Here is a 26207-nt window from a genome sequence, read left to right as displayed (position 1 = left end):
TGACCCGTTTAATGTCCGCAGAGACAGAGAAAGTAAAAAAACAACAGGAATGTGGTGTGTAGTAATACAATTAACACCGAATTAAAAAAACACCAGAAAAAAAAAGAAATAATGAAAAATATGACTCTGGGAATTAACTTCTAAAAAATCTCAAAAACAAAGTTGTATGTCTTCTTGTATGTATGGTATGTTTTTGAGGTCGTCGAGGATAAAAGATGCAAACAAATGCATTAACTTTCCTCTTTTTTGAAAAGAAAGTATATCATATGCATGTTGACAAATATCAAAATGATCCTGATTGGAATTGAATTATGTACTGTTCATTTCGGTGCTATTCTCATGGTTTTTATACAAAGTACTTTTGAAGTAAACACACAAAGCTGACTTACACATCTTGTACTGTACTCAGTGACATGGGGCAGTTACTTGCTGTGTCTCTGATCAACCTCGTCCCCTGTTGAAGTTTAGTATTACTGAAAGATTAATCAGCTGGGTGAATTATTAACAACAAAGCAGCTCAGGGCCTGCAAGGCGAAGAAAGAGCTCCCTCATCTGAATCATCACAACATTGTGCCAACTCATCTAATGAGCACTTTCTGTAGGATGTGATATCGACACTACGACATTACAATCAGGATCACATGGAACCGGCACGAACTCAGAAGCTGATACTATGACAAAGTTCAGACTAAAGCCTTGCTGTCATCAATAGATGGATACGATAATTAACTTTAACAGATCAACACAACCAATAATCAAATACTTATTCATGAGGACAGTCAATTCCTCTTGATCTAGTTTCAATTTCTGTGATCACGTCTCGCAGGTTTGCAATGTAGCTCCTATCATCGCGTGATGTGATAATGTATATTATCCAAAATTGCTGGACCACCACATTTTTGTCATGTACAATGGAAATATTCATATCGAGGCCAAACCATCATATTCAGCTCAGTTTATAGAATCTGCCCAATTATTGTGGACAGTAGAGTTCAATAGGACAGATAGTTTCACAGTAACATTGTGTGAGATCATGATGTCCTGTGCATCATCTTGAGCTGTAAACATGTCTGTAAACTGCAGCGGATCATGACGGACAAATATCTTACAGTCTTTACATAACTCCAACCGATGTGAGGACCCACTAGCCGGTAAAGACCACCATCGTCATCTTTTAAAAATAAAGATACAATTTATTTTGGAAGTGGTCGCAGAGTGGAAATGTAACATTTGTTGTCGCCCTATTGGTTCGAAGAATTAAAACGATCAGCCACTAGAAAGTCGAAAGACTGTCAAAACAAAGCGTCCGTTTTCTTGAAATGACTTTGGATGGACTTTGGATGAGTGGGTATCAGGACATTATGACGCGTTCATGAGCTTATTTCCATCAGCCACAGCTGTATGAGGGAGGTGTTAATTCCTTTGAGCTTAAACTGCTTCATTTCCACCCACTCCAATAATGGTTTCATCACAGTAAATGGAGGGCTGCTGCCAGTTCAATCAGTGTTGCTGTTACCAGACCCAGCAGGTGTGTTTCACTTTGAATGTGGTGAAAGGTGGGAAATAAAGTCTAGTGAATTTGTCTTAATGAAGAACAAATACAGTAAATGCAGCTCTGATTCAAAGCACAATTGTTATATAAAGAGTAACAAAAGGTGGATTAAAAGCAGTAATTGGCATGAAAATGTCGTGCATAATATTGTTCTTATATAGTTTTCAATAGTCTGTGTTTTAAGCATTCAAATGTACTTCAACAAGACAGTTTCATAAGTGTACTGCACTGAAGTGACAGGAGTGTATTTTTGGAATCATGCATTATCTATGAATTCAGTGTGTCATCCAAATGATCTTGAATGTGCTCGTCCATCGTTACACAGCTGCCCTGCTTCATTTCACTCTCTCTTTACACCAAACTGCTTCTGTCCGAATGAGGTAGAAGTCTCAGGGACCAAACAAAGACATCAAACCTGTTGACTTGATAATGTTTCAGTTCAGGAGCAAAGAGGTTTGCTCCTGAAAATATGCACACTGTCTCCCCCTTGTGTTGAAGTTTTGACTGGCCATATCACATCAACGTGGTCCTGCCAAGGTTACAGGCAAGATTATTGTTGACCGGTAATAATAGTTAATTAAGGCAACTTATTGTATCACAACATTCAATTCAAGATGCTGATGTTAACTTACTGTAAATAATGGCGAGGACAAAGCAGCTGACTCTCGTGAAATGGGGCTCATATGGGTCCCCAGGGTTTGGCCCCGGCTGAGGGTCAGCACCGGGGACGGTCGACGCCAGAGCACATTCAGCACCTCGGCCAGCGACCGCCACTTTGGACAGTGGAGCAGAGGACACTGGAATTACTGTGTGTACTTAGGATCAGCCTTCATAAAACAATGTATGAATTGATCTGACTGCTGTGGTGCCTTTTGAACCTGACACACTTTATACACACACACTATGTATATCACATAGAGAGCTTTCCAGCACAGACTCTGACACATCGAGGCAACTCGTTGGTCAAGATGCAGCAGCACCTTCCAGATCATTCAAATAGATCACACAGTGTTTACTATTCTTCCTCGCAGTGTGTGATCAATTAGCTGTTGGATTGTCAGATTGGCTTTCCTCCATCCTGGCAGGCAGACCTGGTAATCTACCAGCCGACAAGCTCAGTCGTGTTGCCCACAGTCCCCTGCAGGGATGGAATTCAACATGTTTGGGTGGAGCTTTTGTGGTTTCAGTGCTAACTTTACTGAAGCTGAAATTAAAATGAGTCAAGTTGGAGATGGTTCCTCTGAGCTGATGGCAGCTGTGTTGTTCTCGGTCTGGAGACTGGCCATCTGGGGAATCAGAGGATTAGGGCTTGTCAATATGTGCAGCAACACCAAAACACAGAAAGAAATCTCCCACTGTTTAACGACCCTTGGCCAGACAACGTGTTCTTTGATGTGAACTAAATGTTAACACAAAAGTGATTATTTTATTCTATTTTGAATTCAAACACATAAGCCCAGGGTCTCAAAGCAGTTTCTTCCCTAGAGTGCACCTAATTTGAGTCTCTACTCATCAACAGATGTTTGATTTGTCCCGTGATATAATTTAGTAATTATTTAGTGAAACAACCACGTTACAGTGACATTTAATACGTTTCTGTACTGAGAGGCACAAACGGCACGGCCTCTGGCACTTTTGGCACACTTCACATACCACACTTCATATACCACACACCCATCATTATCCCCAACACATAACATAACCCTTCTCTAACTCATATGCTCTTCCACGTTTACCCAAAATGCTGCTGTCTTATACAACAAACACCTTTGTAGCTCACATGTCTTTATTTAAGGATCTCTATTTCAGGGAGGTATGGTCATTAACATTACAGGCTTCACCTCTTTAAGTCCACATTGTTTGATTGATTTATTAATGAATTGATCAAGTTTGATAAGGTGAGAAAGTAGAAATGGAACTTTGAGTTAGTTAGAAAGTTAGAAAACACAATATGAGGAAATGGCTCAGACTGAGTTCTCAGTTTAGTTTTGAAGTTTCTATGAGTTGCTTCATCACAAAACGTTGTCTACTCACTGAAATGATTCAGAACATATTTGCGAACAATATTGTTCATGATTCTGTGATTAATAAAATGAAATATTTAAGAAACTGCTTTACTCCAACGTGTTCATTTTTACCCGTGATGTGATTAACCGCAATGACTGGAGTCAAAATAACTACAATAGAATGAAATTAAAACTTGTCATTCCTACATTCAGAATTTACTCAGTTGAAATGTACATGCAACTTTATACGAGCATTTACTTTTGACAAAGTCATTGACATCACAATACCAAACGGAGAAACAACATGTTGCTTGATTCACATGTTTTTAGGCTAATGCGTTGTTAGGCTCTGAAAAATGTAAAACTATAAACCAACATACAATGTATGCCCCAATGTCTAGCTGATAAGAAGCAGTGAGGTCTGATGATTTCAATTAAAATCTAATTTAAATGTCTTGCAAGGAATATTGTTTGTGGTAAATATTGAAGCCACACTGAACTTCAAATGACCAAAATGGAAGTATGTTCAACTTGCTGTGTTTCCTGATACTGTGGGTTAGTGAGAAACATGTAACTGCAGGGAAAAGGCATGACGGAGGGCAGAAGTTGTCTGGAACTGAAAAAACAGATTTATTTTTCTTTCAAATGTTACGCAAAGATTACTGAATTAAAGCACGGATAACTGGCAATACCCGGACGTCATGTTATTCCAGCAGGGTTTGGGGAAATGAGCGTGGGATGTTGAAGAAACACTTTAATCATTCGAGTGACCCCCTCCCTCTGCTTTTCACTTTCACCTCCGCACAGTAGCCAGTTGGTGGAGGAGAGGGCTAAAACGCACGCTCGCGATTAGACCGTGTTCAGAGAGAGCGTCTGTGCGCGCTGAGCGGCTGCAGCAACAGTTTCCCCTTCAACACAAAGTTTCTTCAATGACGAAATACAAGCCCTGGCTGGTGTGCTGCTTCATCTTTGCTGGTTTAATCAGTGCGGTTGCTCTGGTCTTACTATGCATCGTCTCAATAGAGGACAGAGAGTGTCCCAGCGGCAGCTTTACGCACGCGGCTGTGTCTGCAGACTCGCTCCGTTGCTCCGAGGTTGGCAGGTGAGTCCATTTCTAAAAAAGTAAAAGTGAGTCATTTGACCTGAGTTTGGCTTAACACATCGTATCTAAAACCTTGGCATTAAAGTGTGAAAAGGTTTTTTTTTTCTTTTTGGGGGTAATTCAGATGTTGATTAAGTTGTGTGTTCTTATAGATATGCAGTATTCCCATCACATGTTTCTTAATTTACAGAAATTATTTGAGTTATTCAGAACTCTGTATGCTATCAGGACACCTCCCCGCTCATGTGGGTGAGATGAAAAGCTGAACTGAGCAGATGGATAAGCAGTTTAAGAGATTTGATAGGCTTGAAGAATGGAGATAATGCCTGCAAGAATGTGTACAGACAGGCCCTGACTTCCATCGCCTCTTGTTGATTCATTTCCAAGCTATCCTATTGGATGTGACTGCAATAGGAAACTACCCCACGAACTGATTTTAATCTTTTAAAAGTGAGGGGAATAGACTTATCACTTTGCAGTCATTTGTTCAGTGGTGAGCATACATGGACTCCACCAATCTGTCATCATGAAAAATAAAGCGTAGGTGTTTGTTTTTTAATCGCTTGAATGTGCATGAATTCTGTGCCGCAGTTGCAGTACAAAGAGAGTGCCTCTAAACTTCACTTTTCCAAATTCACTCATCACCCTAAGCTACTGTAAATACCATCTAAAGTATGGAGGCTTAAAAACACACACATAAATCACCACATTGGTATAGACCTGTAGAGAGTTTTCCAAAAAAGTATTAGTTTATGACATCTTCTGTTTAAAGACATAACCAGTGTCAGTCTACACTGTTCACATGAGAATCATGACATTAAACTCTTCAAATTAGATTTGAGTCTCTTATTACTCCTCCTGATGCCTTTTCCTTAGTTGAACCCAAACTACAAAGTCGGCTTGACCCTTCCAGAGCCAAAACATTCCGGTCACTGCCTTTTCTTGTCGCTCACTGAACACATCTGAGCCCACGGCAACCTCTCTGTGAAAAGACCCAAAACAGAGCTTTCAGAGCCGGTCCAGACTTAATACGCTGTTTTGTAGGATAAATAAGTTGGATGAGCCTTATTAAAACAAATTAATTGTTATTTTTAAGGAGACAGTTTTATTAGAGAGTCAAGTTAAAAAAAAACCAAAATTGAGTTGGTAAGTTGGTATGTTGCCTAAAAACTAGCATCAGCACATAGTTTAAACTTGCCTCTTGGCAGCACTCTGACACTTTGAAACCCTGAAACACTACGCCGCCAGGTGATGCGTGCAGCTATCCAAAAATGTGCACACATGTGTCTGTGGGTGGGCAAATATGCAATGAGTAGTCAGGGAGTGGGCGACTGACCGTGTGTTCACACATTTCCCAAAAATCAAGTGAAAATGACTGGGAAGATGTTTTCCAGGAGCATGCTCCAGCAAGGGGGGTCGGCAGTAGATGGCGCCATTGCAGCTCTTCTGTGCACATCCGTGGTCAATCCTCAGAGCATGGGGATTGGAGGAGGATCGATATTTACCATAAGAAATAAAAAAGGTGGGGTCTTCTTGTTCATTTGCGTGACACCAAATGATAAGGATGGAGTTGGCCGATCATTCTAATTGCTCATCTCTTCTCAGGCAATGTTAAAGTCTACAACTTCAGAGAGACTGTCCCAAAGTCTTTTAAAAGTAACCTGTTAGATGACTGTCACACCAGATCCATACTGATCACAGGTACCATACCTATGCTTGTTTTCTGAAGGCTCATTTTCAAGCTCTTTTTGCTTTCAGTCCAGTAGAAGTTAGGGGGAACACTTTACCCTCTTACATAATATTTACAAGAATACATGTTCAATAAAAGGTTTGCACTGTTTCCCACCTGTACATTGTAGGCAGCCAATGGATCGGCGTTCCCGGAGAGCTGCGGGGCTACGAGGCAGTTCACAAAGAGTATGGGAAGCTGCCTTGGGCCAAGCTGTTTGAGCCGACAATTAAACTGGCCAGGGAGGGCATCAATCTGCCGCCGTTTCTGGGAAAGCTTCTGGAGTTCCATATTGTGAAAAATTACGTGGAGAAGTCATCTGTCTGGTACGCCATCGCATTATCTCTTTACAGTGCCGGAGAGCTTTTAAACGTCTCCAAAAATGTCAACAAACATGTTACTTGTAGAGTATCTACTGTGGAGCGACACTGATAATAACTGTTTGAGGGCACTGATGAACTATAGCACTGGAGCCTTTACTCACCTGTGTGTCACTGCCGAAATCCTGGAGCAAAGGGCTTTCCTATGAATCCCTAGTTTAACATATTTCATAGTTTTACGTAACCCTGGGTTAACAATTGACTCGTTTGGGCTCTTTGACATTACATAATAGTTTCACCCAGTTGCGACCTCATTTGATCTCTTTTCGGATGAGTGAAAGCGATTGTTACATTCAAAAAGCAGAAGGCTGAACACTATTGCTCCGAGCATAATATTTCAGAGGCAGGATTTAGTGACCCAGAGATGAAATCAGTGTCCACCTTCTTTCATAAATGTTTATGTGAAATGTTGCTTCAGCAAAAAGCGAGATTTAAAAACAAGTTACCGGAAGTTAAGTGTGTTGTGAAAAGCCTGAGAGTGTGTTTGCTTCCTCTCTGCCTCTGTAAACATGTGCGTGCAGAAATAAACTCCTGGAGAACATTTGAGAATATGAATTAATAAGTATGATTATGCACAAAAGATGTATGTGATATATTAAGGATTGCAGTAAATGTCGCTCTTTGGAAGCAAAGTAGCCCAGAGAGCTCACAAATTGGCCAAATGATGATGTGCAACATGAGTATCTCTCAGTGTATTCTCTTTATACTTCCCGTGTTATAATAAGGTCTAACGTGGTCTTTTATGTCAATACTTTTCACAGTGACGTTTTGTGCAACAAAAACAAAACTGTTCTGAGCACAGGAGACATTCTGAAGTTTCCCAAACTTGCAGAAACAATGGAAGCAATTGCAGAGCAAGGGGCAGATGCCTTCTACACGGGCAAGATAGGACAGGACTTAATCCGAGACATAAAAGCTGCAGGTTGGTGCAATTTCACAATAAGTCGGGCAAGTTGGGGTTGTACGCATGAATAAAGAGCACATGCCTGTATGTAGAAGAAGAAGAAGTAGAGAGGTAAAGAGGATTTAAGATAAACAAGTTGGTTTTATATTCTTCCTTCTTCTTAGGTGGGACTTTGGAAATGGAGGATCTGAAGTCCTTCCATGTGCGTGTGCAGGACGCATGGACAGTTGCTGTGGGAGACACAAAGCTGCACGTCCCTCCACCACCTGCCGGGGGCCCCCTGCTTGCCTTCATTCTCAGGCTGATGAAAGGTTTCATGAACTGTTAAAAGACTGTCTTGTGATGCCTTAAACTGACCAACTGCAGCAGTTGAAATTGAATTGTAGCGTCTTTGTTCTATCGTCCGAATTATGAAAAGATTTTAGCGCGTATTCATTTTAAAGTCGGGTTGTTCTCCTTTTTCCGCAGGCTTCCCCTTGTCTCCAAACTCGCTGGTTGGTGACCAGAAGATCCAGACATACCATCGATATATCGAGGCAGCTAAATTTACGAATGGACAAAAGAGGAGCATTAGTGATCCTGTCTTTAATGACAAAAAGGTTGGGATTTGAGATATTTTTTTCTTCTTCATTATTCTCAAAAGGCCATGATCATATCTCATTAGCTGCACTAATCGTATTAAGGATTAAAAAAGTGACATTAAGATGAGTTGAATTATCTCCTGATTCGGCAGTTCCCGTCCTCTCTAAGCAGCGTTTTAGCGTCTTGCACCTCATTGTTTTGGTTTGACGTCCTGCGACTTCAGTTTTATTACTATTCTAATCAACTATTTCTAAAGCTCTGATAAACCCGCTGTACACCACCTGCCGGGCACCAAATGGTAGACAGACAAATACCATAGCTGGTGGAACATTTAGCTGCTAAAGAGCAGATATTTCCCTCTGGAGTTGATGGAGAACAAAACACAGAGCTGAAAGGAGAGTGAATATTGGATTTACATTTGCCAGGTACACAACTCCAAATAAGTGTTTTTTCATGTCAGCTGGGAGTGTAAATAGTTTAGTTCATTACATTTATTTGTCTGCCACCATGTACAAAAACCCTCATATGAAGAGAAGAGATGTGTTGTGCCAGATGCGGTCCCTGTAGGTCGACACAAACACTAACACTACTAAAGAAATCAACGACTGCCTATTTAATCAACAACAAAAAACAATGTCCGGTGCCCAAGTGGTGAAAGTAAAAGTTTGCCATTTTCGTAGGTACGCTTTCTTGAGGGTTAGATGGAAAAAAAATTGATACCCATGCACTTAATAAGGTGCAAGTCTTCTCATTATTACTCTCGGCAAGAAAATGTTCGTTTCGGATGTGTTCCATATAACTGCGTCTTTGGTTTAATTCCAGCTGTTAAACACCGCTCTCCCTCCCCCCATGCTTCTTGTTTTTATCTAAGATGTCCAATTAAGGCAAAATGGGCAAAAAAATCAACAATCTTCAAAAAGTTTAGAAACAAAACAAACCCCATAAGAGAAAGAAAGAAACCCCAGCAGTATACAGAGTGTTATTATATCCTTTTTTCAGTCCTAATATGATGTTCTTCTTTCAGAGTGCAGATCATTTGATTGATCCCTCCTTCATTAATCGCATCAGGGACATGATCTTTTCCAACCGCACCCATGACAACTCCTCCTACTACAATGTCAAGCCCTCCCGTGACCACGTGGGGACGACACACGTGTCCGTCCTGGACCAAGATGGACTGGCCGTCTCTGCAACCAGCACCATAAACCAGTTGTGAGCAGGAAGCCTCTTTAAGTTGAATATTTCTGTATCTCCCTAAAATGATATCAAGTCTACTATGATATAATAATTAACCGCTCCGTCTGCTATGTTTTTCTTTTGTAGATTCGGAGGAGGCATTTACTCTCCACGGACAGGCATCATCCTCAACAATGAGCTGAGTGACTTCTGTGGGAGAGCCGACACTGTGAGGGCAGGTACAGTCACGGACATCAACACGGACTTTGATCGTGAGATAACTGAATTAAAGACAAACGTCATTCTAACATGGAGTTTAATTGTTATCACAGGTGAGCAGCCTCCTTCCTCAATGATTCCAGTAATACTGGAGACAAAGTCTGGAGGACTCCTTGTGATTGGTGGATCAGGAGGAAGCATGATTACCTCAGCAGTGGCCTTGGTAACTCCATTGAACTCTGTTTGCATACTTGTTTCTCTGCTTCCTCATTTTGTTTGCTTACATGATTCTCCTTTATTCTTGCAGTCTATAATAAATCGCCTGTGGCTCGGGATGAGTCTGAAAGACGCCATTGCTGCACCGATAATGTTTGTGGATTCTAGCAGCAATGTGAATTTTGAGCCTGGTTTTAACAAGGTGAGACACTCGTGTTCTCATCCCGCTGTCCACTAATGGCATTCAAATTCACCAGACTGTGACCGTCTATCTGATGAATAACATTTCTATTTATGTCAAAGGATTCTGACGGAGATTACCATATCATAATAAGTCTGAATCATTTTACCGGTAATCAATTCTGAAAGCTAAATACATGGTATTAATTTGTGTGCGGGTGTGTTTTGTGTGCCCTCAGTCTGTGATAGACGGCCTCGGGGCTCTTGGACACAAGCCAGGGACCTGGCCATACTTCTTCAATGTAGTCAATGCTGTGGAAAAGGAGAATGGATGCATCGTGGCCGTGTCGGACAGCAGGAAGAACGGGATGTCAGCTGGATACTGACCACACAGACCATGAGGACGAAACCTGCCCTAAAGCCTTAAGAACATTGAATGTGCCAACAACAAAATGTGAGAAATGTGGTGCTCAGGCTTTTATTCTGGTGAGCCACACAATCAGTCAAGAAACTACCAACCTTAAAAGATGATACCGGTTTATAATAACTTGGTTTTATTTTTATATGAGCGTGTTGTTTAAACAACATTGTATTCACCGTAGAAAATGCAGAGATTTTGGAAGTTTTTGGAAGTTCTCTCAACCACTTTGTTTGGAGGTAAACTCAAAGTTTCCATCCAAATGTTGCTGATTAATGCAATGTCTTTGCGATATCTTGATTGTTTTTTAATGTCCAGGGTTTCCACTGCTGAGTGCATCAGAGATATCAGTAAAGATCCCTTTTTGGACAAGTCAACTGTGTGCATGCACAACTACGGCAAGTACTTTAAGTCATAGATGCAGCATAAAGTCGGTCTGTTAGTAACAGGCATTTTCAATCCAGCCAGACATCACACACACACACACACACACACACACACACACACACACACACACACACACACACACACACACACACACACACACACACACACACACACACACACATCCTCATGACATTCCACTTAACTGCTGTCGTCTAACTCACAGGAAGCACACCATGGGGCTGCTACTCTTACTGCTGAGATCTGCTTTTATTTGCTGCAGGATTGCACACTCGTGTACATTTGCAGCAGCGAGCCAGAAAGGCCAAAATCTACTGTGGTCCGACGAAACAAAAACCAACCGCTGTATCACACCACGTCTAATGTCAATGACTGTTTCATTGTACTTCTGTGAAAGAACTGTTTATTGTAAATGAGCCATGAAACCCTTTTTAAAGTGACGTCCTGACTTTACCGTGACCTTACATATTCTACTGTATGTGAAACGACTCTATTCATGTCCCTGAGCATGTTGTGATGTTTGTTTGAAGATTAAACAAATGCTGTAGAATTGCATAAAAAGATTAATAATTAACAAAATGATCTAAAAAAAACATACGCGTATTTTAACACCACCAACATGTTATTTTGTATTTTCTCCTGATTTTTTAGGTCAAATGCTTTGTGAAATAATTACACATTTCTACAACTATTAACTGTGAATATCCATGTTGTCACAATAAAAGATAAAATCCAAAAAAAGACAAGTTACCGTGTGTCTGACGTACTTTTCAACCACAAACCCGGAACCGTGTTTGAGCTCGTACTTCGTTCAACCCAAAAACTTTCAATATGCTTTTCACCGCAAACTACAGCTATTTATTAAACACTCATCTTTTATTGTCATTGTAGATCAGCAATAATCTGCCTCATGGTTTCCTGTTTGCCTCGTTCCAAAGCAGCACTTTTGCTCTGAGACAAGGGACGCAGTAATGAGAGACATTTCAGGAGAGAGACTTATGAATTACTAATGATTTCTGAAGTGGATTCTGCTCCGTTTTCCTTTGAGGCCGTAGATGTGAGTCATGAGAAGATGCAAATTGTAGCCTGTGGGAGGCACCGCTGTCTTTGTTGTATGACAAATGAGTTAATCTGGAGAAGTTGTGACTTGATAGCTTCGTGATACGACCCTCTTTGTATGATTCACAGCCGTTTAAAGCATCATTTTACACTGTGCAGAAAATGTTCTTTCATGTTTAATGCTTTAATTGACTCCAGTGCGCTGCCTGAACAGATGCTTTGATCGAGTCATGGCTCCGTAAGAAACACAACAAAAAGGAAAAGGAATTTCATGTTAGCATAGCCGTATGGCGCTGGGGACGACAATGTTGGTCGCTCCACTACTTTGGTCCAGAATTAAATATCGGGATGGATCGCCCAAAAACTTTGCACGACATTCATAGTCCCAGAGGATGAATCCCACTGACTTTGGTGATCCCAAAGTTTTTATTGAGCCTCACTTTGTCCAATACTTTAGTTTATGACCAAATCAGCTGCTTTGTGTTTCGTGCCAATATGGCAAAAGTTATCATGCTAAACCAAACAAAGAACACAGTACCTGTTGAGCATGTTAACATCTTCTCCGTGAGCATTTTATCTGCTGACATTAGCATATAGCACAGAGTGCCTACATACTCACAGAGCTAATAGCATGGCTGTAAACCATTCGCTTGCTGTTGGTGCTCTGTAGCTTTGTGAGGACCCCACGTCTGCCAAGTCAAATGAATGAGCTTAAAGCCTGAGAACCAAGAACCAAGAGACTTTTATACAGTGTTTTAATAATTAATAATTACAGTATCTGCATTTCAAGTGAAAATCTAGAAAAATAAAACATCGACAATATCTGCTTCATCAATTTGATAAAAACAAAACATTAAAATGACAAAATAAATGATCTATTCACACTGAGATTATCCTTCATTTGTTTTTAAATAAATACATGTGTTGTTTCACCACTTAATATTACAACGGTCTTCATCACATGAACCAGTCATTTGTACCAAAAAGTCGATAAAGGCAGAATCATTTTACACTGTTATGCACGTGAGTAATTACGTAACAACATTTACATTCCAGCTGAGAAAAGAAGAGCCCTGAATCCCAGCAGTGACAGTGAGCAGCAACAGCTGCAATGTTATTATGGGGTCATTACAGGCCGTTGCACTCTGGGTTGTGGGAAATTACTTTAGTCATCAATTAGGACTGTTTATCAGCCCTGAGGTGTGATAGTCCTTGATTGAACAGCAGCTCATGCCTGCTCTCCCTGTGTTTGCCATCATCCCATATGAATAGTTCTGGTGAAATTAGTTAAAGTTTTTAAATGACTAAAAACTCATTTGAGGTCTGTTACTTTGCGTTGATTTTTTCTGTGGATATATTCTGAATTAACAGTTCAGATTTCTGTAATTGCTGACATCACATCTTTAATGGACAATAACTACGGGAAACGGCTTTACGCTGCTAATGATTTACAAAAGTGCTTCATCAAGAGTTAGAAATTGTACATATTTATGACCGACAGTGTGAACAAAACACTGATGGTAAAGCTATCCTTTAAAATGACACCTAATGGCTTGTGCATTTCTTAATTAGATGAAATGATGAAGTGACAAAGAAATGCATGAGACATGAGCGTCAATATTCAGAATTAATTTCAGACTGAGGCACTTTTCTTTGGTCATAAACGAGCAGAAAGTCAATCTGTTATCAGAGTTGCGTTGTTATGCAGCACATGAACGTTAGTCTAACTGAATGAGAGACCGAATGACGTTCCTAGTTCGTTATTCAGTCTTTGATCTCTCAGCTCCTACCTCTGGGGTCAAGGTTCACATGGATAAAGTCTCTCTGCACAGTCAGCGGTGTGTTTATGACCTCAGTACCCTGCGGCGTACGCCCACTTGCGAGGATCTGACTTAGCGTGGAGTCCGTCTTCATAGCGAACCACCGCCTGCACCACAGCTGCTGTTGATTTCAGGAACTCGGTCTCGTGGTTCTTTAATGCCAAACCGTCCAGGACGCTCTGCAAACAGGAGCATATATGAAGGCTCCATGCAAACCAAGGAGAACTGAATAGGTGCACGTACGATCTGTTTATCACACAGCAGGGTTCAACAACGCTGTTTCCACAGTTCCTCAGGGTCTTCCTGTTCGTGTGTTAACCGGTTTGATAAAAGTGGAATGTCGCCCTTCTTGATAATTCATGTTGAGTTACGTCTGTGAAAACAACTTTATCAGCAGAAAATGTGAAAAACACTGAACTTGTGATGCGCTGCCCGCCACACATTACATTACAGACATTACAATTCAGATTCTATTACATTCATACACCGTAGACACAGCTACGAGAGAAATTTTGGGGCCACCCCTCTAATTGAAGGACGGCCCTGCTCTGCACAGTCGCCCACCACATCAATGGGATGTTAAAATCACATTAAATTGAACTTTACATCTCAGTGAAACAACCAAATCAGAAGGTAAGTTCTCCAGCTTCTATTCTTCTATTCATTTCTGACCACAGACTAGCCTTTTACCATACCAGTGCTGAAACATTTGTCTCCTTGTTCTCCACATCCCTGAAGGTCAATATAAATAACAGTGTCCGGGGGTGCCGGTCACGACTGAGGTACTGTATCGCTGTCTCCCTACACACCACACTCCCCTACCCTGCCATTAGTCACATACATCAGTATTGTTTTGTGGATTGTGACACTCACTTTGTCAAAGTCCGGCTCTGCTACAGTGGCGTTGGGACTCAGCTGGTTGTGGAGCCTTGGATCTGACACAGCTTTATTCAGGTTGTAGTCGAAGAACAGTGCATTCAGAATCACCTACAAAACAGCAAACATGTCCGCCAATGATAACTTCACAGCAGAGGAGTAAATACCTAGTTATCATCGTACACTTCATTAGTTTCAATGCTACATGTGAGGTGGCTTGTGTCTTACCTGAGCGACTGAGGTGGTGATTTTTGTTCCTCCTGAGCCTCCGACCACCATCTTAACTTTGTTGTTTTTGTCAAAGATGATGGTTGGACACATAGAAGACATTGGCCTTTTTCCTTTTAACATAATTTAAAGGTAATGTAAGTTAACAAAGTAGTCAAATGAACCAAGTGTATGACCTTTGCAATGTATTATTAATAACTTCATAGAGGTCTGTTATATTTTGATGTAAAGAATCCACATTAAATCGACTTTGATTCAATGTTTTAATTTAAAACAATGAAGGTAGTGAAAAACTTTATCCACTCTATGTTTTTCAGAATAAATGCACAAAGAAATCATTGTTCAAAAGCCAAAATAACGTAGTGTCAGAGGTCAACCTTTGAAGTAACCCACTGCTGAACAGACAATCTATTCAATTTAACTGGTTTATGTGTGTGTGTGTGTGTGTGTGTGTGTGTGTGTGTGTGTGTGTGTGTGTGTGTGTGTGTGTGTGTGTGTGTGTGTGTGTGTCATCATCTCACCTGGCCTGATGAAGTTGTTGGGTGAAGGAGGCACTCCGAAGCCGTTTGTGATGAGCGGAGAGCTGAAGTCGTCCATCTCATTGTTGAGAAGTATCCCTGTTGATCTTGACATGACTTTAGAGCCGAAACTGCAGGAAAACAATAACAGTTAAGACATCGGGGGAGTTACAGGCCCGAGATCAATTAACTAAGTTAGTTCAAAGATATTGGTGAAGTAGTCGGACATACAAGTGGTTGATGGTGCTGGTGGCAGCCACAGCGCTTCCATCTTCTGCTACTACAGAGAGGTGTGAGGTCCCGTGGTTTTCAGGCAGGTAAAACTCAGGCTCGTAATAGTTCATGTGATGTGTGGAGTCATCTGTGATCTTTTCACGGAGGCCATCGGCATAGGAATTTGAAGTCATATTTTGGATGAGCTTTGGAAGAGAAACACGGAAATAATTCATATATCTTGTTCCTATCAATCCAAGACAGGCAGAGTGGAGGCTTTGTTGTGGAATATTTCTATGAAAAGTCGGGATAAGAGTGTCAAAGTGTTATCAAATCAATGTCAAATGAAACAGAGTCTGGATGAATGATCAAGGTTGTAATAGTCAATTTATTTGCTTGCAAGCAAAGAGAACACTGTCCCACAGACACATCACGTCATCTGCAGGAGGTGCTCTGAATAACACAGTCAGATGCATGTCTTGCAAGCAAAGAGAGCACAGTCTCACAGACACATCGCCGTCATCTGTTAGAGGTGCTCTGACAACATAGTCAGATACATGGACCTTTATACTGCTTCCTTTGATTGGGTCACTGTGACCCAATCAAAGAGTTCAGATACAAGAAATACAGATTCTGAATAAGCCTGTTTTACCATCACACATCACATATACAGAGGGTCATGCTCTTCAGCTGATGCTGATCAGGAAGTACCGTAATCTAGACCTCTGTGTGTCGCTGTCTTTGAAGACAGAAACAATGCACAGGAGAACAGATAACAAGATAACAGATAACAAAACAACCTGGATGCAAAACTGATAGAATCATCTACTCAAATAGGTTTTGTGCCTGCACTTTAAAAGACTTACATTCTTCAATCCTAAAGCGGAATACGATGACATATTTTCCCATAACAGCTTTTAAATATGTCTCAAGACACTCACGTCTATGGGATGAAGTAACAGCGATTCAACGATTTCTCCAAAGATGAATCGCTTGTGAAACTTTGCTTTGTGTTTTATTTTAGGTACACTTACCCTTCAGAGTCAGTCATTTTACGATTAGAATAAATTACTCTTCACACTGCAGTCTAAACAGCAGGTGAATATGAATTTGAGAAATTGTGTTTATGTTATAAACGACAAATCTGAACAACATAATGCTGGATTACATGTATCACAAAGAAACATTGTTCAAAACAAATTTGCCATGTTGTAAAATGTTGACACTGAATGTATCCGTTAAATTAGCACTTCATTTATTTTCCTATATATATATATATCATTATAATTCCTGCTCAGTGCAAGTTCACTCCAGGACATCATGACATCACTGGATAACTTCTGACCACAGAAAACACTTCTCAGCTTGTTGCTGTATTAATCTTTAACCAAAACGCTTTGCTTGCACGTGATAAAATATTGAATTTAACGATGTGTATTATGTGTGTATTCGAGGATGCCTGACTTGTGGTAGTACGCTGCACTACACTCAAGCAGAACCAGGGACCTTACATCTGTGATGTTGAGAAACTCCGGATCTCCAAGTAAGGTCCTCTTTGCATAAGCAAAACGAAAAGCCTCCACGATGCGATGGTAGGTCAGGATCTTTTTCTCTGTGGTTGCCATACTATCCGAGGTGAAGTTGTACCCTGTAGAAAATGTAACAATCATCAGTAACTTGATTTAAACTACGGCTTCTTCACTCATCTGTCTTCATTGGGATGGCTGTTGAGGTTGGAAGGGAGACAGCTGAAATGGACTTGACCCGGCCTGTTCCTGTGTTTTTACTTCGTCTAAAAGCTGCTGTGACCAGACCATGGGTATTAGCCTGAGCTGACAGCCACTGGGGGAAACGGGAGGAGAGGCTGAGGGAACCGGAGAGTTTTGGTTTGATGGGTTTCAGTCGTCAGACAGAAGCAGGAGTCACGGTAAATCAGCAGAACGAAAGTTGTGGGCAGTCACTGAAATGTGTGCACGGAGCCTCGACCGCTCGACTGTGTCCAATTAGAGGTAAATTGGTGAGATTAGTGTTAGCGTGGGAGACAGGGGGCCGCAGTGAGTGGGTGGCCAGTCAGAGGAAAGGAAAGGTTCAGAGAGATTAATTACTTTTGGAAGGAAGTTTCTCATCCAATCCTCAAAGGCAGACACTGTCACTGTATTGAAAAGCAGCACAGAGACAGCACAAACATGTTCTGCAATGATCAGCCAACATAGGAGAAAGTTGAATCAGGCAGATTATGATGTACACAGATATAGGTCGCAATAATTTGATGAGCAACATATTGATGAACTTCACTGGTCAGACTCTGAGCCTCTGAGATGTGAAGACACAGACTGCAATTATCTTTGGATCTTAATTACTTCAATCAAACAAAAGCCCTCCTGTCAGGGCTACAGAGTCGTTCCCTCGGGTGTTTTAACTGCATCCTCTAAATTGTTTCAGTGGCTTATTGCTTGATGTACTTTGGAGGCAGCATCTGTTGCAGCATCAACAGTTCAAGTCCTAATATGTAAAAAAACAAAAGAGGCCTTTTGCCAGCGTCTTCTTCCAAGAGTAATTCATCCATGAGGCTGTCTGACCTGTCACATCTATGTTAACATTTCATTTCAATTTGGGAAATACGCTTATTCAAGTGTAAAAGTGACAATTCACAAGCGATTTGCTGGATTTTTCTTGGCCACAAGATCCAACATGTTAATTTAGGAGGTTTAGGTGCTTTAAAAAAAACTTGAGACCATCTTGAGATGGGATCACAACAGCTGCAACGACAAATTGGGCCAGGGCCGTCAGCTGAGGGGGCCAATCATCCCTTCCGCACTTCTTAACCTCCTATTCCTGGCACCATTGCTGTGACTATACCCATCTTCACACTCGTTTTGATCTCAACTACACACCTGTTAAGGGTCGTGACTGTTTCTTGGACGGTTGTGGCGCTTCCACAATAACAAAATCTGTCCACAGACAGAAATATAAACACTCACACACAGACTGACAAGGTTAAAACATTGACAGCGTTGCTGTCGCAGCTGGTGAAGATAGAACCGCAACCAGCCTGGCTGTTTCCCCTTTACTCTAGTCTTCATGCTGAGCTAAGTCAGCCGGCTGTTAGCAGTAGCTTACTTGGCGTGAAGACATTTTAAGTTGATCGTATCAATCTTTTCATTTAAAGGCGTTGAAAATTGTTCCTTCTTATTTCAACGCGATTGTACGGCAAAACGTCACACATGCTCTGCCTTTGGTTCTTAAGAAGAAGTCTTGTGTCATTTGGATCTGGGTTTTTTTCGGTCCTAAAAGTGTTGCAGTCATACATGGCGTACGATGTAGGATTTATTATATAGTAGTGCATGTTGCTACTTTGTAAAACAGTTCTACATTACAAATGTGGGTCTAGGTTTTACAAAGTAGATCAAGATTCTGTTCGGTAAGTAAGTCAACAAAGCTTTTAGAGTGGATTTAAGTATAGATCAACATGCTGCTCACAGTGGAGTCTGAGAGAGTGACTGGCAAAGGGAAGGCAGCTCACATGAAAGCACTCCCACTCGGGACGTTTTTGGACAAAGTATCAAGGCTTACCATTCAAGATGTTTAATATCAGCGAGAGCACAGGGCCGCTAGCGGGGGCACTGGGAACAGCCATGGTGTACTCCCCCACATTCACCCTTAAAGGCTTCTCATCCAAGACGGGCACATAATCCTTCAGATCCTCCATTGTGATGATACCGCCTAAACACGGATTGACACACACTGTGAATGCACACTTGGACAGAACTGGAAAAAATAAATCCTCCTCAAAATTAGCTGTGCACGGAGAGATGCATGTTAGTATGTTTTAATATACGCCTGAAGTGTTTTTTTAGCAAACACCAGCAGTGGCAATGATGGTAATGATAATGTCCTTGTGTGTTTGGATTGTAAAATAAAGTAAAACTATGACTCAATTTGAGAGCAAGACGCAACTTTTTTTTACTATAATTGTGGAAACTTTGAATTTTCATCCAACAAATAAAATAAGCTGAAAGAAACGATATGATTTTAGACAGTAAATACAATAAAAACAAAAACCTACCTGCTGCCTGAATGTCTGTCACAAGGTTCTGAGCCAGTTGTCCCTGGTAGAAAGCATTAGGACCCTCTTCTGCTATTTTCTTATAACTTTCTCCAAGCTTGGTAAATATGATGGTGTCATTTTCTTTCAGGACGTCGCCATCTTTCCCACAAAACACTTCACTGAAATAGAGGAAATGCTCTTAAAGTGGGAATGAAACATTCCTATAATCTGAAATAATCACACACTGATCTTAAATTGCTTCGGGTCGATGCCTCTCACCACAGGGCTTCGTCTTTGATGATGGTTTTCTTCTGGCTGGACAAAGCTGAGGCAAGTGCCCTGCCCACAGGAAAACCTTTTTCAGCAAGATCAATGCTTGGCTGGAACAAGTCTTTCCAAGGCAGTTTGCCGTGTCGTCTGTGTGCCATCTCATAACCTCGAATCTCTCCCGGTACAGCAATAGACAACCCTCCTACCAACCACAGAAGCAAAGGAAACAAAGACTTAGATTATTGCCTCACAACATACATACACCCACACTGCTTCTTATTCCTGAGTTTAAGAGTCTGTCAAAGCTCTCAAAGACTACACTCTCGTTTATCTGTCACTATCACGAGGTCATCCTCTTTCATAACAGTGTTAACTGCAGCTTCCATCAGCTCATTTCCATGTCTGATAGCGCTGGTTAAACATTACCTCTCCGGGATAGATCTGTGCTGTTCCCAAACATGTTCTCTGTTGCATTGCGTGGTGCCATCTCCCTGGCATCAATGGTCTCAACCACCCCTGTGTACAGGTCACAAACCAGGAAATATCCACATAACCATGAAGTCGTGTGCACTTGTTGCGACATTAGAAAGTAAACAGAGGATTTTGTGGTTGCAATGTCAGTGAAAGTACCAGTTTTGGCGTTGTAAATGGTGAAGAAATGTCCTCCTCCGATGCCCATACTGTGAGGATTCATAAGTCCAACACACAGTAATGCAGCTACAGAGGCATCTACTGCAGACCCCCCTTTCATCAGAATGTCTCTTCAGTAAAATGTATGAAAACACAGGGAGAGAAGGGGTGTACGGTTAGTTTTGTTGTTATGTTCATGCTTCTATCTTTATGGATGTTTCAGTCTGTAAGCTCTCACCTGCCGACCTCCGAACACGGCCCAGCATCTGCCGCCACAGCTGCCTTCAAGTACACCTGCTCGCTCGGCTGCTTCCTTCTCCCGACACCAAAGAAGACACCCACGAATGTGGCGGCTGCTGCCAACAGCAGCAGCGTCAGTGACGCAATTATTATCTTCTTTGCCATATTTATAGCGCCGGAACAATCAATGCTTTATTTAATGCCTGTCAAGAGAAAAAAACATTTACATTTGTGTACATTTTAAATGTATGGAACAGCAGTTGCAAAGAGCTGCACTTTGCAAAATGAGAAACAAGCAAACAGAAATTGCACATAGATGTGTATAGATACTGCATTGTCAGCAGTATCAATACATATCCAGACATTTGGAGCAATATAACTCACAAGAAAATGTAAACCCACATATTGAAATATCAATAACATAAAAACATAATACATGTCAATAACTCTTTAGAGGAGGTAACTTGATACAACAACAATACACACAACCTACAGCATATTTCTTATGGGAATAAAACAGTGTTTTCATTACTGTCTGGCATAAACACTTTTTAAAATTCTGATTCTTAGCAGGACTGAAGTTTAAGATTAGCTCATTAACCGAGAGATGCATCTGTGTTCTGTTGCAGCATGTGCCAACTCAAAATATAAGTAACCAAGTAACTACGACAGTTAACAGAGTAAGTGAGGCAGAAGTTAGTGTTGGACTAATTAGCTCACGCGCTGTCACGGGTGCTGCTCGCCTTTACGATTGCGAAAGAGAATGACAAGTGAAGTAATGGTGGCGCTGGACCTATTGAGCCTGAATGCCACCACCTTTTGAAAATGTAGCTCATTTATTTTGGTTTTCAGAAGGACTCACTTTAGTCAAAAAGCACTAAAAAGGTACCCCACTAATTAAGCCTTGAACTCCTACAACACTGCCGGCGTCACGATTAAGAGTTTAACCTTTTCCTTGTCATAATCTGGCGCCTACATTACCCACAATACAACGCGGCTGCTGACAGTTTAACATAGATTCGGTGTGTTATAGTAGTATTCCCCAAGAAAATGTAAATAGAAATTGATTGATTGAATTGAATAGTGGATTAGATGAAACAGAATTTACGCAGTGAAGTACTACTGTCAAACACCTATGTTGAAATGTACACAGAATGTAGCGAACAGAGGGATTTGGTGCCGCCAGCCAATAAACATCCTAATTGTTGTGCTTAAGTAAAGTCGTCCGAATCAAACAGTTTCGTATATCTGAGGCGATCTGACGGTGAGGCTTTGTGTCCTCCTGGCTCTACTTTCAGCAGCCAATAAAGAGAGAGTAATTCAGCTTAAAAACACCCCCATTCGCTCCAAACGAACAAAAGAAATGAAACCAGATTACGCAACATTGAATTGGTTCGGTCGCACAGCACAATCATTTTTGTTGAAACCTGTACACAAATCATTCATACTAAATTGTCTCCTACCTTGACGTGTCAAAGAACAACGTTAGCAATTAAAAGCTTAAAAGAAACGTTGTGAGGTCAAACAACTGCATTATGGAACAATGTAAAGCCGAGCCTTGGATCTGGATTCAACATTGTACCACCTGGATTATAGAGCGAAACCATGTAAAACGATTTTCTGTCTTACCTGGTTTTTCTCTCAGGCTGTTCCCTGCGAGCGTTTGCCACAGTCTGCAGCAGTTGATGGGTAATAGACTAACTGTGCTTCTCAATGTGTAACTGTCAAAGTCATTAACCTTTAACCCACCCCACCATAAAACACCTATCTTGTGTTAGGAAGGGGAGAAGGGGATGGACACAGACGTAACAACTTGAGACGACACTCAAGTTATCGCTCAAATAATTAGTCATCTGTACTCAATTTTCACATAACTTTGCAAAATACCCGCGACGCAATTGCACGAGCCTGAACCTGAGAGGACACAACGATTTGCTGGAAGAGTAGTTATTTATCTGCGGCAAAGATTAACAGTGGTTTGCTGGTGGTTCATCTCGAATAGATGACATATGACTCAACACTTTCACAAAATGACAGCAGGGATCCGTTTCCCCGCTCTGACGCAACGGCTCACAAAACCTTTGATATTGAAGTTTTAAATAAAGTGCCTCCTCACCGGGAAAATGAAGGCTTTCAGGGCTGCGAGGGAGAAGATCACATCTGCCATGAGGGGAGGAAAGAACACTAAGAACAAACTGCAGGGGAACAGTGTGAAGGGGTGCAGAGCTGGAGGAGAAGGGTCAGTTAAATAAGCATGCCAGGCCAATAGGTGGAGGCCAACAGGGACAGGAAAGATGACTCAACTCTGACACCCAGGTTATCCCAGAACACCTACCCCCACCGATAAAAGCCCCCTTTGAATTGACCCTCCAAGATTGTGATGGAACTCCTAGACTGCACCATAAAATGGTTCACAGAGAAAATTGGCAGATAATCGAATTAGTTTCAGCTTCAGATGGCCTGAAGGCACTCAAGGAGGTGCATGCACTGTATGTCATTTGAGAAAAAGCCCTGACAGCCGGCCTTGAATTTGATTCCCAATCTAATAGCTATGATTAAGTTATTAAGTTATTCTACTGAAGCAAAAATCTTTCATCAAATGTGTGTTATCGAGCTGTTTTATCTTTCAATACAAAAATTCTTCCAGCAACATCCAGGGAGTCTCCATGAATGCAGTCTACTTTTCACTCATTTGGTCCGTGAGTTGGGCTTTTAGTTACAGCTGTGATAACAGCAACACTTATTGTTTGTGTTTTCACAGCTGTAGCCCGTCAACTGCACTAAATATCCAAAGTTGGTTCCATGGCTCCATTTCAAACAGAAACTTATAGACAGGCATGCTATGCAGGAAAACGCCGCACTTATCTGGGCACATGCAAGCTGACAAAACACGGTGAACCATCCTGGAATACTGTTTTACTGAAATGACAGGTCGATGGCTCGTTTTTTTTTTACAACGACCATCTTTGATTTCACAACACTGAGACTTTAGACGATGAGCAGGCCAACGCAGCTTTACAGTTAGCCTTTATTAAAAGGTTTCGATCTAATACTATCATTATAAACATGTTTTAACAGAGAATATAGTACAATGAATATGCTTATTGTAGGCCTATTTAGAACTTTCAGTGAACGTTTAGTTCCGTGAAGTGGACCATATCCGCTAAGCAGCTGCACTGCTCCATTTTCCTGATTTCCTCCTTTTATTCAGTGAACGCAAAACAAAACACATTCAATGTTTCTTTTTTCATTCTTCTGTTTGCATTTACCAGCTTTCATGACATGCGCTGCCAAGTTTGCCCCTTTCTTCTTCTTCTTCTTCCTCAATTTTGTCGGGTATATTTAAAGAATGCTTGTCAGAGCCTGATCATATCACACACATCTGTGCTGCGCTACGAAAATCAACAGGCTGTAAATCAATTCTCATGCTGGATGCATGTAAGCCGAGCCACGAAACACCTCCACGGAGATGTACGAGTCCCACTTTTGTTTTGACACCGGCTGCTGGAGGACGCCGCCACCATGAAGAGTAAAAGACAACGTCATGGTATTCTCACAGGATTCACCTTGAATGTAAAATGGCTGTCGGCACATAAACCACAGAGTGACACTGGTGTACCTCATGCAGCGAGAAGCAGAATGAGCAGCTTCTGAGATGATACTGAATATCGTGAAACATTCCTTTCCAACATACTGTACATCTGCTCCGTGGAGCGTCCTTCTGGCTGTCAACTCCGTCACCTCCTGCACCAAAACATCCCGGAGTTTGCTGCATACGTCTGGAGACACGAGATAAAAGGTCAAGTTTACAGTAAACAGTGACAGCTCGCAGAGAGTTGCTTTGAACTTCTCTCAAATGTCCTCTAGTGTGACGTTTTAAGAGATGGCCTTTCAGCAGGACGGCACCATTCGTAAGCGTCTTCCAAAAACTTTTAAGAAATAATTCAGTTTTCTGATCTGACAATGCTGTAGTTTGGAAAAGATCATGGTTTGTGTTCACATGACTACTTTAAAGTGGAGGAATGTGATGGCCTCACCTGGTGCCACGCAGCTCATTTTCTTTTATAGTTCACACTTAATAGTTCATTTTCTCTTCATTGAGTTGGCTGCCCTTTTGACCTTATGCACATAAATCAGCAAACAGATAAACGATGACATTGCTTTTGTTTCAGACATCATGCTAGAGCACATTAGTTTGTTGGTTTTGGTTTATTGCTTAAATATTTATACTAAAATGTTCCTGTTTGTTTTTTAGTTGAGTTTAGTTTTTGTCTTTGTGTTGCCCCTTTGTTTAAAGAAAATGGTCTGCTCGGCCATGTTCCCCTTTGTGTACAGTACATAGTTTAGGTATAATAAAACCCTCTTTTTTGAAAAGCCACGTGTGTCTTTTCATGCCTGCCAGCTCGGTCGCTCACTGGGAAGGATCATACTCCTGCCCATGAGGACTCCATACAACCCAAAAAGAAACACAGTAAATTGGTACAAACCTTGTTTTGTGGAGAATGCTGTTTTTTTTCCTGAGACTCTGGTAAAAGGAGAATCTGCTACCGGCTCAAATCCAGTGTCAACAAAAAAAATATGAACCTTGACAATCCAGGAGACCATCGACCCTGAGAAGGAGGTGTTCGGTGAAATCATGCAATCCAGACAGAGCCTGTGAGAGCCATTAGACTTTAGTACCAGCATGATTGGGATGCATCACTACTGTTTCCATGGCTTTGCCTTTGGGCTGGGAGGTGGTACGACTTATTGCACTCAACCCCACTGGGGGTTGTTTGGTGGTGTAAGCGCTCATGCTGTTATATCAGACGGGGCTGACAGTGAAAGCTCGGGCCCTAACTCATCTCTACTCACTGACCAGAGAGACACAGATTCACCCCATTCACAAGACGCGTCTGTGTCAATCACAGTGAATGCAGTTTAGAGGTTGAATTAAACAGCGATGCAAGTCTCACTCTGTAAATTGGCTCACCTAGCCCTGATGTCAACGTTCCTGTGCCCAGAGCAACCATTACAGAACATTTATTTTCCAATTTCTGTTGGTTTTACGAATGAAAAAAAGAAAAAGACAGTTAAGGTTCCGTGAAGTCATGGAGTAGCTCAATAAAAGCAGTGTTTCACCTTGTTGACAGTTTTAAAGTCCGTTGCACCTCTAACCACACCCAACAGTGATGTCACAGTGCAGTGATGCATCATCATACATCACTGCAGCGAAGTGAATTGTATGATTTGCAGCCGATGTTAAGTTGCTCTTAAAGTCTAACTGAAATTGAATAGCTTTTATTGTCCGCTTTAATGTTTTCATCTGCTCTTTAAAAGTCCAAATGTTTCATATCTTTTGGTTTCAGTGTTAGTGTTATTATTCAGCATCCATATCTATATCACATTTATATGGGCCTACTAGATAAGATATCGTTACATAAGATACAGCAGGCT

The 26207-nt window shown here is 41.3% G+C and overlaps 2 protein-coding genes across 3 annotated transcripts; one reads left to right on the top strand and one right to left on the bottom strand.

Moving 5' to 3' along the window:
• Positions 1–4396: 4396 nt before the first annotated feature.
• On the top strand, positions 4397–11032 carry ggt5b (gamma-glutamyltransferase 5b). 2 transcript variants are annotated; one of them, XR_013772780.1, is made up of 13 exons: positions 4397–4660; positions 6055–6182; positions 6266–6361; positions 6520–6715; positions 7531–7691; positions 7838–7984; positions 8142–8272; positions 9280–9467; positions 9579–9670; positions 9764–9873; positions 9958–10068; positions 10286–10500; positions 10783–11032. XR_013772780.1 is itself a non-coding variant. In XM_079288800.1 (12 exons), the coding sequence occupies exons 1-12, from the start codon at positions 4488–4490 to the stop codon at positions 10430–10432; spliced, it is 1680 nt and encodes a 559-aa protein (XP_079144926.1). In that variant the 5' UTR covers positions 4397–4487; the 3' UTR covers positions 10433–11032. The 2 variants fall into 2 exon arrangements, 1 of the variants encoding a protein (XP_079144926.1); XM_079288800.1 differs by having other exon boundaries at positions 10286–11032.
• Positions 11033–13780: 2748 nt separating this feature from the next.
• On the bottom strand, positions 13781–20936 carry ggt1b (gamma-glutamyltransferase 1b; the record flags this gene model as incomplete). The annotated part of the gene is made up of 12 exons (XM_079289097.1): positions 13781–13927; positions 14622–14735; positions 14853–14965; positions 15374–15501; positions 15602–15789; positions 17095–17231; positions 19157–19306; positions 19650–19810; positions 19911–20103; positions 20328–20417; positions 20532–20662; positions 20770–20936. 12 exons carry the CDS (start codon positions 20934–20936, stop codon positions 13781–13783), a joined length of 1719 nt encoding a protein of 572 aa, XP_079145223.1.
• Positions 20937–26207: the final 5271 nt, after the last annotated feature.

This window comes from Melanostigma gelatinosum (genome assembly GCF_949748355.1).
Source record: "Melanostigma gelatinosum genome assembly, chromosome: 18".
In the NCBI taxonomy this organism is placed as follows: Eukaryota; Metazoa; Chordata; class Actinopteri; order Perciformes; family Zoarcidae; genus Melanostigma; species Melanostigma gelatinosum.
The sequence above is the reverse complement of the archived record's forward strand: the minus strand, read 5'-3'. Positions and strand labels throughout refer to the sequence as shown.

Bases quoted from the DNA above. Each gene is read 5' to 3' on its own strand.
- ggt5b (XM_079288800.1), top strand. From the start codon at position 4,488: ATGACGAAATACAAGCCCTGGCTGGTGTGCTGCTTCATCTTTGCTGGT. The intron at 6,183-6,265 runs GTGGGGTCTTCT...ATCTCTTCTCAG, and splicing joins TACCATAAGAAATAAAAAAG to GCAATGTTAAAGTCTACAAC. The intron at 7,985-8,141 runs GTTTCATGAACT...CTTTTTCCGCAG, and splicing joins CATTCTCAGGCTGATGAAAG to GCTTCCCCTTGTCTCCAAAC.